Source organism: Scardinius erythrophthalmus (assembly GCF_964197995.2).
Source record: "Scardinius erythrophthalmus genome assembly, contig: HAP1_SCAFFOLD_66, whole genome shotgun sequence".
NCBI lineage: Eukaryota > Metazoa > Chordata > Actinopteri > Cypriniformes > Leuciscidae > Scardinius > Scardinius erythrophthalmus.
Genome location: NW_028296532.1, coordinates 355,617 through 370,454, shown reverse-complemented (window position 1 = coordinate 370,454; position 14,838 = coordinate 355,617). Strand labels below are relative to the sequence as shown.

The window sequence follows — 14,838 nt, the reverse complement described above, 5'->3', positions numbered from 1 at the left end:
GTTTGGAGGAAGAAGAAGGATGAGTACAACCCCAAGAACACCATCCCAACCATGAAGCATGGAGGTGGAAACATCATTCTTTGGGGATGCTTTTCTGCAAAGGGGACAGGACGACTGCACCGTATTGAGGGGAGGATGGATGGGGCCATGTATCGCGAGATCTTGGCCAACAACCTCCTTCCCTCAGTAAGAGCATTGAAGATGGGTCGTGGCTGGGTCTTCCAGCATGACAACGACCTGAAACACACAGCCAGGGCAACTAAGGAGTGGCTCCGTAAGAAGCATCTCAAGGTCCTGGAGTGGCCTAGCCAGTCTCCAGACCTGAACTAAATAGAAAATCTTTGGAGGGAGCTGAAAGTCCGTATTGCCCAGCGACAGCCCCGGAACCTGAAGGATCTGGAGAAGGTCTGTATGGAGGAGTGGGCCAAAATCCCTGCTGCAGTGTGTGCAAACCTAGTCAAGAACCACAGGAAACGTATGATCTCTGTAACTGCAAACAAAGGTTTCTGTACCAAATATTAAGTTCTGCTTTTCTGATGTATCAAATACTTATGCCATGCAATAAAATGCAAATTAATTACTTAAAAATCATACAATGTGATTTTCTGGATTTTTGTTTTAGATTCCGTCACTCACAGTTGAAGAGTATGGAAGGAATATCCTGCCAAATTTAAATAAATAAATTAAATGATTAAAATGAAAATTAAAACCATATTAACGATTTCATTACAGAAAACAGCACACAAAATATGTGACAAAATTGAGAATGAAATTAAATGATTTCATTTTCACAGCATTATCCCTGTCAAATTGAAAAATAAAATGCAATTGGTGATTTCACATTTCATTTTCACTACAGTCTCGCGGCAAGACTGCCAATATTAAAATGAAAAGCCAAACATGAAAAAGAAACTACAAATACAGTTTTTATAATGCTCTTTAGTAACGCTCACGCAATAATAGTGACACAATTCAAATACAAATGTAAATTTTCGTTTTCATTTTAATTCCTCTTTTATTTCAGTTTTCATTTTCGTTTTCATTTTCAAAGACAACCTGCATGCAAAATTCTATGTTAATGAGTGGGTGTGGCTTATTCTAGTAACGGCGCTGAGACACGCCTTCTAGCTAAGTCATCGATGTCCCGCATGAGTTGAATGTGTGAAACGAAATAATTTAAATGTGATTATATTGTAATCGAGACGACGAGATATGGCGAAATCTGTTAGTGAGCTTTTGCGGGAAGCTGCTGCAGCATTAGAACATGGAAACAACCAGCCTGACCATGTTAGTTATGATGTTAGACTCAGACTAGACCATAATCGACGATGAGGTTCATTCATGTATTAGGCTGTTTTGGAAATTCAACTATTTGGGTGTACAAAGGTCTTAGTAACACAGTTTCTACAATAATTATAGCCAGACATTAATACCCGCTAGCTTTAACCGAGGACCTCGGCCAATGTTTCATATTCGCGTCATGCCTAACAACGCCCTTCAGCCGTGACTTATTCAGATACAGCACTAGCCTGTATATCTGTCCGCTGTTACGTGTCTTTTGGTTATTTTAAGTTTGTGTACTAAAAGAATCACAATGCTGATTTTCATTTCCAGTAACAACTTCTGGATGAGATCGAGAAAGCGAGTGTACCTGCATTTACAGTAGCCTAGGCTAGATATTTCCTTCAGGTCAGTCCTATATATTCATAATAAAAAATCTGTTTGAATGTCCGGTGTGATATCTTGTACTTTTAACAGTTAATAGGGGTTGTCCGTGCTTATAGTCATGTCAGTTGCGTCTTTCTTCTCAAGTTTGAGTCATTTCAAAAGTCTTCTCTTCTACTGACTGACTGACTCACTCATTAAGACAGTCTTTGTCTCCATCTAATGGAGAAATAATGTAACTTCGTCTGTTGCTTTATGGTCACTGTCAGGGACTATTTTTTTCTCCAGCGGAATGAATTGGCTTTTAGTGATACATTTTACTTCATGATAGTTGCATAGATACATATGTTTCGGGATTAATATTTGTATTGCGTGGTAACCGTTTTATAAAAGTAATAAGGTACTCTAGGCTAGTGCTGTATCTGAATAAGTCACGGCTGAAGGGCGTTGTTAGGCACGACGCGAATATGAAACATTGGCCGATGTCCTCGGTTAAAGCTAGCGGGTATTAATGTCTGGCTATAATTGTTGTAGAAACTGTGTTACTAAGACTTCTGTACACCCAAATAGTTGAATTTCCAAAACAGCCTAATACATGAATGAACCTCATCGTCGATTATGGTCTAGTCTGAGTCTAACATCATAACTAACATGGTCAGGCTGGTTGTTTCCATGTTCTAATGCTGCGGCAGCTTCCCGCAAAAGCTCACTAACAGATTTCGCCATATCTCGTCGTCTCGATTACAATATAATCACATTTAAATTATTTCGTTTCACACATTCAACTCATGTGGGACATCGATGACAGCTAGAAGGCTTGTCTCAGCGCCATTACTAGAATAAGCCACACCCACTCATTAACATAGAATTTGCATGCAGGTTGTCTTTGAAAATGAAAACGAAAACGAAAATGAAAACTGAAATAAAAGAGGAATTAAAATGAAAACGAAAATTTACATTTGTATTTGAATTGTGTCACTATTATTGCGTGAGCATTACTAAAGAGCATTATAAAAACTGTATTTGTAGTTTCTTTTTCACGTTTGGCTTTTCATTTTAATATTGGCAGTCTTGCCGCGAGACTGTAGTGAAAATGAAATGTGAAATCACCAATTGCATTTTATTTTTCAATTTGACAGGGATAATGCTGTGAAAATGAAATCATTTTATTTAATTCTCAATTTTGTCACATATTTTGCGTGCTGTTTTCTGTAATGAAATCGTTAATATGGTTTTAATTTTCATTTTAATCATTTAATTTATTTATTTAAATTTGGCAGGATATTCCTTCCATAGAAGAGGACCTATGATAAAAATTACAGACTTCTACATGCTTTGTAAGTGGAAAAACCTGCAAAATCAGCAGTGTATCAAATATTTGTTCTCCCCACTATATATATGTTTGTATTTAGGCTACAAACATGCTAACAAAGGATGATTAAAATGTCATTTCCATGACAGAAACTGTGCTATGAAAAACACATACTGTAGGTTGAGATGTGATGGAAATATTCACAACAGTGTTTTCTCAAAAATTACTTAGTGAGTGTAAAAAAAAATTAAGTTGTTTTCTCATTATTTATTTTTTTCATTTTCCTATTCCCAGTGGCCGTAGTTGAAGAACCCCCCGCCCACCCCTCCCCCCCCCCCACACACACACACACTGTGCAGGGTGGTACCATGTGCATGTGGTGGGCTTGAGGCCAGAAGAGTACAGTGATTAATGGAGTGTTAGAGAGTGTGTTTTATGACAGGTGGCATTGGTGCACTGCTCAGCTGTTCTTATGCATATGAGGAAATGGACCCAACTCAAGTCATCCCACACAGGACTGAGATTATGTACAAACACACAAGCACATCCAGAAACCATTATAGGACCCACACAGACATACACTGCATGCCCACACAGCTCACCATATCTTTGCTATCTCCAGCAAAGGCTTCCTCCACGTACAATCTCCCCACAGCATTCTCCATGTTGTTGTTTACATAGATGGCACACTGTCTCCAAACTGCTGCTTCAGATGTAGTCCCATAGATAGCCTAAGGTGGGATAAAGAGCATAAATGTTTTTTAAAATTATGACAGTTAATTCACAGTTTGAATACATTTTTTTTGGTCTTTACCTTTCTGAAAGCTTTTCTGGTTTCCCTGTATTGCCTGCTTAAACCAACCACCAGATTCATAACAAAACGCCACACCAGGTAGTTCTGCATGTCCCTGCACATACAATCACTTGGTTTATGCTGTATATTTTTAATTTGTCTAGTGAATTCAGGGAGCCAGTTATAGAGATAGTTCCCTTTTGAGAGGAACTCAATGCTGCATTATGACGTTAACACTATGGGAATGCTTCTGTGTGAGCCGGTGTCTGAAGCACGTGTGGAAAACAAGCCAATCACATTGGCCACCGAAAGATCATGTGACGTAACATCAGTGCGCCATGAAGACCATAAATAGACGCCCGAAAAACTTGTCATCAGCTTCTTTGTCTCCAGGAAGCCGTTTGTTTACGTGTGTCACAATGGAAAGTCCATTGTGTGTGTTAGAAGTAAACGAAAAAAGAATCTAAGTTTGTCTACAGTCAATGTTTGTTGTGAAAGATCAAGCCATGGCATCAGACAAGCAATATAAGCAGTGTGTTCTGCCATGCCCCCACTTTCTTATAAGGAGTGACAAACATGATCTGTGTGTGATATGCTTAGGAACGGAGCATGCTAGATCTTCTCTTGGGGGAGGCGATTGCACTCACTGTGAGAAATTCACTTTGAGGAAGCTCCACTCATGTCCAGCTCTCTTCTCGAGGGATGGGATTCAGCCGTCTGTGCCCTGTGGTTAGGGTCCCACATCTGCCAAGGCGGCGTATCGACTTAAATCATGAGGTTCAAAGATGGATCTGGTGGATGAGTTTGAGATGGGCTCTGTCCTTTCCCTTGCTGCTGTTAGAGGTGGTTACTCGAGCGGTAGAGAAACTTAGTATTGAATGGCCAGAAGTGAAAACGTAAAACAAGGTATATAAAAGCTATATGAGTACTTTCTCACTAGTGGTCAGGGACATCAGCCCCATAAACATCTACCATTTTTTCCAGATCTCCACACTGAGAGGTCAAGGTCTTGAAACAACCCATACTCAGCTTGTATCAATACTCCCTCGACGTTACGTCACCTGACCTTTCTCCGGCCAATGTGATGGCTTGTTTTGCACAATGCAACATCTCGTTCCCTCTCAGAGAACCGTTACATGCGTAACCTGAGATGTTCTTCAGCATTTTTAAAGTGTACACATCTTTACATTTTGCTGTCTGAACAAAAAAGTTAGTTAAAAAACAGATGTTAAAGTCAAAATGTACAATTCTTAGTTTTTTTACAGAATGTTTCAGTGTTCATAATAAATTAACCGTGCACATTATATTTTTTTTTATTCAAGTGTACTCATGATCTTTAATCAAAAATATTAATGTCCCCTTAATATTAAGGTTGGACATTAAGGTTTTCCAATGGCCAGATGAGTTTTAAAACCTCTCCTTGAGCAAACTGTCCCTTACATGAAACAAATGCTGCAATTAGCAAATGACATCGATGTCCTGAAGGACAAAATCAGGCCTTGTCCCATATTAAGTCGCTTCACTCAGATACATAATAGGTAAGAAAAGAAGAAAAAAAAAAGTTTTCATTCCATGCTGACTAAAAGGCGTTTCAGATTTCTTCTGATTCATTTGTCAAGGTTAGCACATTGTATTGTAGGATACAGCATTTCATACAGTGTATCCTGCACATTTAGTAAATTTAGTAGCCCATGCTGATATTCCATGTATAAAGAAAATTTGCAAGCACAGTATGCATATTGTATGCTAGAAATATAATATAATATAGTGTGGTTGTGTTCTATAGCAACATTTTAAAAGCATATTCCAGACTAGAGCACTAGATAGAAAACTGTGCATGCAGTGAACTACCTCTTTGTGTACTTGGCAAGAACAGGGTTGAGCCTCTTAAAGTAATTTGGGGCGTACACAATAACCTCCTCACTGTCTGTAATAGGAACACCAACTGTATCCATGATCTTGTTAGTAAAGAGCGTCCAGTTAAACACCTGAATAGGAGCAGTGCAGAACAAAATCAGTTATTTCATTTATATGAGGATAAGAAAAATAATACTGTTCATTAAAGATCAAATTATACATATTATAGGAAAACTCCATAGATGTTTATGATAAGGAATTGTATCTTTTTTTTTTACCCTGGAATCAAAGTCCAGGGTGAAGTTGTTGTTCATGGTCTCCAGAGGCAGCTTGTTGTAAAGCAGAACTGGGTTGTTTCTGTCCTCTGGTGTGTCTGTGGCCTATGACGACAGGGAGAGTATGGATTTCAGTGCATTTCCTGGGATGCAAGGAGATTCAACAGGTTTTTGTCCAGTTTTCTTCTGCCATTCCAGTCCCTCCACTTTATATATACACAGCAGCCCAATCCCCTAATACTATATATATATATATTTTTTTTTTTTTGTTAAGTTTCTTGCCATTGCTTAAATTGAGAATCAAATCTAGGACATGTAACCTTGCTGTGTACACTCCTCTGAACCAAATCCACTGCTGTTGCATAAATCTATATGCCACCATTGTGATTTTTACTGAGCATGAACATTTAACTGTATTTTTATTGTCAAGAATGTCTCAGCAGTGTGGGTCTGACTTAAGCTCCAACACAAATGACTAGGCCTGTAATACATACTGTGTAAACTGAACAGGAATGAGCTCACTATCATAAAAGGTAAAAACCTCACCAGGAACACTGAGGGAAACATGGCAGTGATGTTTACCAAAGTTGTGCTGTACAGCCACTCTAGCAAATTGTTTCAATGTGGAGCACAAACACAACATATGGGTGAAGCAAAGGAACACACTGTTCCTTGGGCAAGTACAATACAGTTTCAAGTAACTCCCTATTATTTTCCAGATTTAGCTTTTTAAAAAAAGCTCAAATGTTTTCAAATGTTCAAAGGGTACAGTAAATACTGTATTTAAAATAAAATCAAACAAATTTTAATGGTCCCTCTCTTTCTAATAGAGTTTTATTCCAATCTTTGTAATATTCAATTGAGACTCAAAACCTTGTTTTTCTAGCCCATGGATTTACATATGTTACCACCACATGGTCAAAAAGTTTGTGGACACGGTGCACCTGAACATCATGTGTCACTGGTTGTTTTGTTTTTTGTGTCATGTTCAGCTTTCATGTTCTTAGGCTTGTTCGACTTGAACCAGCACTTCAAAGACCGATCATGACAGACCGGTTTATGACATCAAAGTACCGTGAGAGCGATTCAAAAGCATACAGCATACGGCTGCTCTCTAATCACTCTCACGGTACTTTGATGTCATACACTGATCGGTCTGTGCAGCGCCGGTTCAAGTTGAACAAGCCTCTTGTCTCATTGTCTCTGTCATGTTGGTGTCATGTGATCCTGCCATGTCTTCTGTGTTGTCATTGGTTCATTGTGCACAGGTGTGTCTTGTTCAGTCATTAGTCTAGTGTATTTAAGCCCTCATGTTTGCCATGTATCCTTGTCAAGTAATGTTACCTGTAACCAGGCTTGGGAGGGATACTTTAAAAATGTATTCCGTTACAGTTACAAATTACTTAATGAAAAAAGTATTCAGTAACGTAATCCAAGTACCACAATATGAAATTAATGTAATCTGATTACTTTTGGATTACTTTAAGGTCACATATATAAATAAAGTCAAGCAAGAAGAAATATTTTTTTTGAAAACCTTTTATTTATTAAGAATTTGGTCCGGTGTAAAATATTTGCAAAATATAAACAATTTACGAAAAATGTCATATAGCTGTAAGTAACTATGTTGTAGCTAAAAACCTATTAAAACTAAGCAATCATGTCTCATTTCCACAACTTGGGAACACACAGCCCTGAATATTTATGTAAAGGGCTATCCAGACATCTAGTGGCTACTGTATGGTATTTCAGATTATTTGTGTTTTATTTTTAACTAACATGTACAAGGAAAAAAACAAAAAACATAACATTTTAAATTTCTACACAATCAAAATATTAGTTTATTTTTGGCCTACATGTTGACTAAAGCCGTGATCTTTCTTAATTTGCCTGACTAAACTTGGGGCGTTGGCAGTGGGAGTGTGTACGTTACCTAGTGTTGGATTACATTTTTATTAAAAGTTTAATTTAGTTTTTCCACTGCAATAGTATATAAACTGATAAAGTTTAGTAGACTGATTTCAGATGATTATTGAGTCTCCAGCAAAGAGTCTCCTTTCCTGCCAGACTTGTTTTCTCTATTGTGTTTTAAATAAGTCAGATCACTTGATTCTCACCTTTCGGAGCCCAGACGTTGAGTCGTTAGGTTGATTGACTTTCACCTATTGTCTTTAATGGCTCTGGGATGGCTTTTGGAATTGGAGTTCCTGGCCAGTATCAGCATGTGAATAGTTATGCTGATTCAATTGGACTCAGAGTAGGGTGTGTTCCCACTTCATTTGCATGCTTTATTCAGAGTTCCCGCCTCTATGTAATCCCTCCCCCTTGGAATGTATATAGCTACAATGTATAATGTTTTAGTTAGACTGATTTGGGAAGAACTGCAGCCGCGTCAACGCAAAGTCCTCAATAAAGAATAACTTTGTTTGAACGTGATCCCCAACGTCTCCTGGTCTCTTGCTTCGACAAAGAAAAAGGTTTTCAACAATTTGGTGCCGTGACCCGGATGGAGAAAAAGGAAACTCAAAGAACTGCATCTTGAAACTTCAAGCTCAAAGATCTCAACGAAGCTGACTGAGTTCCAGACTGAATCTTCTGAATCCAGATTGAAAACTTCAAGCTCCAAAAAGATCTCAAAGACTGATTTTTTTTCCAGACGGAATCTTTCTCTACAAATGAAAGACTCGGTGAGTTTCACTCCATTAAAAGAACCAATGCAGACCAGTACAAATGTTTTCCTCTGCACCGTTCAGAGAAGAAGTTAACAAACAGCTGTAGAGTTTGGTTAACTAAAGATAAGCCTCTAAAAAAAATTTTTCTTTTAGAGATGAAATTTACCCCCTGTTGTTGGCAGGGAAGATTAACAGTTACATGTTAATATTGTGTGTATGCTCTTGCTAGAGAAGACCTATCTGTAAGCTAGAGAATTAGCTTTAGAATTAGATTTAGCCTCTTGTGCTAATAAGATTGTACCCTATGTTTGCAGGACAGTAGAGAGAAGTTTTTTTAGTGTTTGTTTGTGGTAACAAAAAATTCACAAAATGTTTAGGAAAAGTACTAGACAGATTACACCTTTTTGGACAGATAGTGAATTCAAGTCTTTGTTATCAGAGCACATGGACTCCATCGTGACTAAGCCAGTCAGATTGAATTTAACCAAGAAATTTGGCATTGATCCAGAGAAAGTGTGGTCAATTGAAGATTGCAAGAAAGTGTTGAGTGCATGTATCAGGAAGAAAAATCTGAAAGGCATCATCGGTTGTCACCGAGAATTTAGCTTATCCATTGCACAAGAACAAGCGCAGTGTATTGCTAAGTTGAAAGAACAGATCAAACAATTGCAGACTCAGGTGTCCTGTCTCAAGACAAACGTGGGCCATAACAAAGCCTCAACCAAATGTGATTTAGAAGACCAACAGTCAGAGGAAAGCTATCCTGATTTACAGTCTTTTGATAGTATAGAGGACAATGTCAATACAGATGTAAATGCAGCTGAAGTGTGCGTAGCTAGACAAAAGCCTCAGGGAAAAGGTGTTGATACAGTTCCATTTGCAACCCCCATATTGCAGCCACAAGCAATCAAAACATCTTTAGGTCCTAAAGAGATTGAGAGAATTGCTGAAAGTTTGCCATTGGTGCAAAGAAATTTTTCTGAGTTTAGAAGAGCATTGATCAGCAAAATGCGGCTCTATGATATGACTCTAGCTGAAGTCACCCAGCTAATATCACAGATCTTGACTGAGTCAGAATTCAATGATTTTGAAAGTGCTGTAAATAATTCTGAACTGCAACAGGCCAGTAAAGATGAATTGAGAGAGGAAGTTGTTAAAGTGTTAAAAAACATTGTTGGACCGAAGGTGGACTGGTCAAAGCTCACTAATTGTGTACAGAAGGAGGATGAAACTGTTTGTGAGTACACAGAAAGATTTTGCCAGACCGCTGCCGCTTACAGCGGAATTGCCGACACTCCAGAGAAAGTGTTAGGTCATAATGGTCCTCTAGTTTGTGCATGGTCCGATGGTCTTTTGTCAGAACATAGAAATGCATTGCCTTTCTTAGATCTTACATGGTCAAATAGAACCCTGCAAGACAACTTGGACAGTTTAGCTATTTGGGAAAGAGACTTTGATGTCAAGGCAAGAGTAAAAATTGCAGCAGCATCCTTTAAGGTTAACTCAGAGAAGCCAAAGAAACGCAAAAGTCCTAGAGAAGCCAGTTGTTCTTACTGTGGCAAGCACGGACATTTTGGAAAAGAATGTCGAAAAAATAAAAATAACTTAAGACAAGTTAACAATGTTATGCAGCTCTTACTACATTTGTTTGCTACTTTGAAGCAACCCCTCCCCTCGCCACTGGACTCGTGGGTAAGCTTTTTGAGGTGTTAACAATTTGGGCTGTGATTGCTTAATCTCCCCAGTAACTTACAACAAAGATGAAAGACTTATTTTTTTTGTTTAATAGAACAAAAGGAAAGTGACTGTCACAGCCTTTGTTTGGGGGACATTCAGAAAACTCACAGCCATAAATGTTACACTGCAGAACACTACAATCAGACCTCCATGCTCTATATGATGTCTATTAAGACTGATGTTTCACTGGAGAATGAAAATGTGCCAATTTTCTCACACACTGTACAGTGTGTGCACAACACAGGGACAGAATAGGACACGGTTCAGTGAGGGCCCTGGAAAGAACTGACGCAACAGGCGTCGGGGGCCAATCCAGGGTGAAGACACTACCTCATAGGCCTTTCCTCATTTAGTCCATCCTTACCTCACTGGTCCATAGGTGTCAAATCAATTAAGAAATAGGGAAAGAATGAAACGACAACAGTACACTCTGAAAACGATAGAACCATTGTGTTTAAACTGCTACAACCGTAGTGTTTTGAAGAAATACTGCTCTCTGTTTTTCTGTTTTCTGTCTTACAGTGTGCAGATAAAACTTGATGGCTTTTTCAAGATCCATATGCAGCGACCGTCTCATCTGCGTATGAAGCCCCAACCTCAAGAAGACAACCAGACCCACTGCTGAACGAACTATCACAAAAGAAAATGAAAAATACACAACGCAGAAAATTCACGGACCCTAAATTGCATGTTTGTTTCTGTGTCAGCATGCAATTACAGATGAACAACACAGAGCAAGTTATATGTGCCTGTAACTTTTTCAAGTTACAAGAATGAACTTTTAAGTGTACTTTGATAAAAGTTAGACTTAAAACCACTATACGATCAAATGACTTATGGAAGGATGAAGTCTATGCATGAATATTGCTGTTCTGCTGTTTCTTTGTTTTCTTGTGTTACTCGAATGTGTTGATGTCTTCGCAAGCAGAAACCTGGTGTAAAGCATCACCTCAGATTTCCATGAACAAGCCTCATGAGGGACGAGTCATCAGAGCGACTCTACGTGGGAAATGGACGCTACAGGAAACAGACTTCACAGCTATTCAGGCGCCATGGACTTTCAAGAATTCCACTCTTATGCTACATGGTTTTCTGTGTAATCATGTAGTTTATATGACATTTTACACCCTGCGTCGCAGGTGTCAACAGTTATGGTTTTGAGAAGAACTATGACACTCATGTAAATCAAGGACACAACACAGAATAAGTTACACGTGCCTGTAATTTACACAAGTTACAAGAATTAACTTTTAAGTGTATAAATTTGTATTTTTGTGAGAGTTATTAGAACTCTCAAAGGGGGAAGTGTTGGATTACATTTTTATTAAAAGTTTAATTTAGTTTTTCCACTGCAATAGTATATAAACTGATAAAGTTTAGTAGACTGATTTCAGATGATTATTGAGTCTCCAGCAAAGAGTCTCCTTTCCTGCCAGACTTGTTTTCTCTATTGTGTTTTAAATAAGTCAGATCACTTGATTCTCACCTTTCGGAGCCCAGACGTTGAGTCGTTAGGTTGATTGACTTTCACCTATTGTCTTTAATGGCTCTGGGATGGCTTTTGGAATTGGAGTTCCTAGGCCAGTATCAGCATGTGAATAGTTATGCTGATTCAATTGGACTCAGAGTAGGGTGTGTTCCCACTTCATTTGCATGCTTTATTCAGAGTTCCCGCCTCTATGTAATCCCTCCCCCTTGGAATGTATAAAGCTACAATGTATAATGTTTTAGTTAGACTGATTTGGGAAGAACTGCAGCCGCGTCAACGCAAAGTCCTCAATAAAGAATAACTTTGTTTGAACGTGATCCCCAACGTCTCGTGGTCTCTTGCTTCGACAAAGAAAAAGGTTTTCAACAATTGAGTTTGTAAGAACTCTCAAAGAGGGGACTGAAGGGATCCAAATTTAAGAATCTATTTCAGATATGCTTCCTTACATAACATCACAGTGAAGAATACTGATTTTAGCTTTTAAGGTTAAGATCTCAGCAAAGTTGTAATACCTGTTTTCTTTAATGGCTCTTCGAGTCCCAGTTTCACTCAGACTGATGGGATTAGCACACGAATGATTCACTGAGCTACAAATGGCTTTCGGACCCAAATGGCTCTTGGAGCCTTATGCTAATTAAATTAGGATTGGCCAGACCCTCACAGTCTAGGGTGTTACCTTAACCTGTATACTCATTTACATGCTTTGTTTGAATTTGTCTCCACCCCCCCAAAAGTCCCTCCTCCTAAAATGCCTATAAGACACCATGTAAAGTTATGTTAGTTAGATCATGTTGGAAGTTTCTACAGCCACGTACAGAGGAGTTCTCAATAAAGAATAACTTCCGTTGAACGCGATCCCGACTGTCTCCTGGTCTCCTGCTTTGAAGAAAGAAAAACTTTACAACACTAGGCAGCAAACATCCTGTTAAGTGAGAAGAGATTAAGAAAGGACATTTTGGTACAACCATGTTGTTTGCATTTTCTTCTTTGAAAACAAAATGTCAGCGGAATTTCCATGAATTGAAAGCGTTTTTGTCCCGCAGGCAACGTTTCTACTGGCAGCAGTGATTCATTCAGCGTCTGAGGAGATTGTTGTCACGATCCATACTCAAGGAAACAAGGGAAGATCCAATAATGCAGTAAGAATTTATTAAAGGGTAATCCAAATCGTAACCAGTCCAGGCAGGGGTCAAAACCAAAGTAGCAATCCAAACTAAACAAGAACAATACAAACGGGCAAGAAGGCAGTACTCAGAAGTGGGGTGATGAAAAACAAGGACTCCGTAACAAACACTAAACAGGCAGGGTATTTATACACACAGAACTAACAATCATGATGGGGAACAACTGGGTGCAATGAACAGTGATGAGTGCAGACAAGGATTGTGGGGAATGCAGTTCCAATGTGAATGACACCGTGCGGGAAGAGGACCTCTAGTGGACATCAGGGAAAACACAACCCAGACACTGTGACAATTGTAGACAGCTGTTATTTGCACATGCACCAGCGACCGGGTCGCACACGTGAGTCATTACTGGCAACAGAACCAGGAACTACTGTATAATCAAGCAGCGCTTAATATAGTGTTATTATACTGATAATAATACCAAAATACTGATTTATTAAGTTTTAAATTAAACCATTGTAATCCTGAAAGTATTCTCCTTTTTTTCAAAATGTAACTATAATCTGATTACTACGTTTTTTTGACGTAACTGTAACGAATTACAGTTACTGGATTTTTGTATCCTGATTACATAACGCCGTTACATGTATTCCGTTACTCCCCAACCCTGCCTGTAACCACTGTTGGGATGTCCATGTCCATGTCCATGTCCATGTTTATGTTCATGTTTAAGTCTTGAGTTTCATGACATGCCTTTGTTTTATGTTTGATCTTGTTTTGAGTATTAATAAACTGCACTTGGGTTCTACAACTTGCCTCCATGTTAAAGATAACAATAATTGACAAGAACACATGGCAAACATGAGGGCTTAAAAACACAAGACACACCTGTGCACAATGAAACAATGAACCAATGACAACATGACAACACGGCTGCGTTCAGCCCCGACAAAACGTTGCACAACGTTTTTTAAACAGAAACGGTGATGCGTTGAACACACTGTTCTGATGACGCAAGAGTTGCAACAATGGCAGCTGAGAAGGCCATTCTTTGTGTTATTTGTGAAGAATTTTCGGAGCCTGATGAAGTCGGTATAAATATGTGTTTAATACTACAAAATATGCCCGATGTTACAGTAACTGCACTTGCCGCCCAGAACAAAAGAGAACATCCCAATCGAGTGAAGGGATTGCTGAAACTGAAATGGAAGCACACACCTAATTCAGACTAAAACACTATTTAGCCTCACATACTTAATTTATTTGTAGTTCATACTGTTTTAATACCCTGTATTTTCTTTATCATTTTTAGGAAAAACACTTAATTACCATTGTTTATTTCTATACTTGCAATGAAGCTAAAAATATAAACAACTACATGATTATGTTGATATCCTATATTTTTTACAATAAAACTTTCTACAAACATGTCTTCTAATATCCTCAGTTGTTTTGTATACCGAGCTGCACATAGGCAGCGGAGCTGCATCAAACAAATTTGTAAATTACTTTCCTTGAACCCATTGTGCGAGTTCACTTTAATACCACGTGCTTTATATACATGTTGCTGCTGATTGGACTGCAGTTCTGACACACCCACCAAACAAGAGAAAACGTATCTCAAACCCCGTTGCACACCGGTGCACGCCGTTTCCAGGAAACATGACGTTCAACCCGGAAACCGTAGCAAAACTTTGCGCACCGTTTTGAACTTGAACATGCCCCACAGAACACATGGCAGGATCACATGAGGGCCAGGGAATCACATGACACCAGGAAACATGACAGAGACAATGAGACAAGAGGCTTGTTCAACTTGAACCAGACAAGAACATGAAACCTGAACGTGAACACTATTAATCTTCTCAATAGATTGAAAGGTGTTGATTACTACAGTATATCAGGTCTGTT

At 38.7% G+C, this 14,838-nt stretch overlaps 1 protein-coding gene across 1 annotated transcript in view; it reads right to left on the bottom strand.

Annotated features, from left to right (window-relative positions):
- Nucleotides 1-14,838, bottom strand: part of LOC308686262 (neprilysin-like) — a gene marked incomplete at both ends in the record, with an annotated part of 55,837 nt that overhangs the window by 26,622 nt on the left and 14,377 nt on the right. Inside the window, 4 exons of the mRNA XM_081394633.1 lie at nt 3,580-3,708; nt 3,792-3,885; nt 5,622-5,758; nt 5,906-6,007. Of these exons, the coding sequence (XP_081250759.1) occupies nt 3,580-3,708; nt 3,792-3,885; nt 5,622-5,758; nt 5,906-6,007 (462 nt within the window). The remainder of the gene's footprint in view (nt 1-3,579; nt 3,709-3,791; nt 3,886-5,621; nt 5,759-5,905; nt 6,008-14,838) is intronic.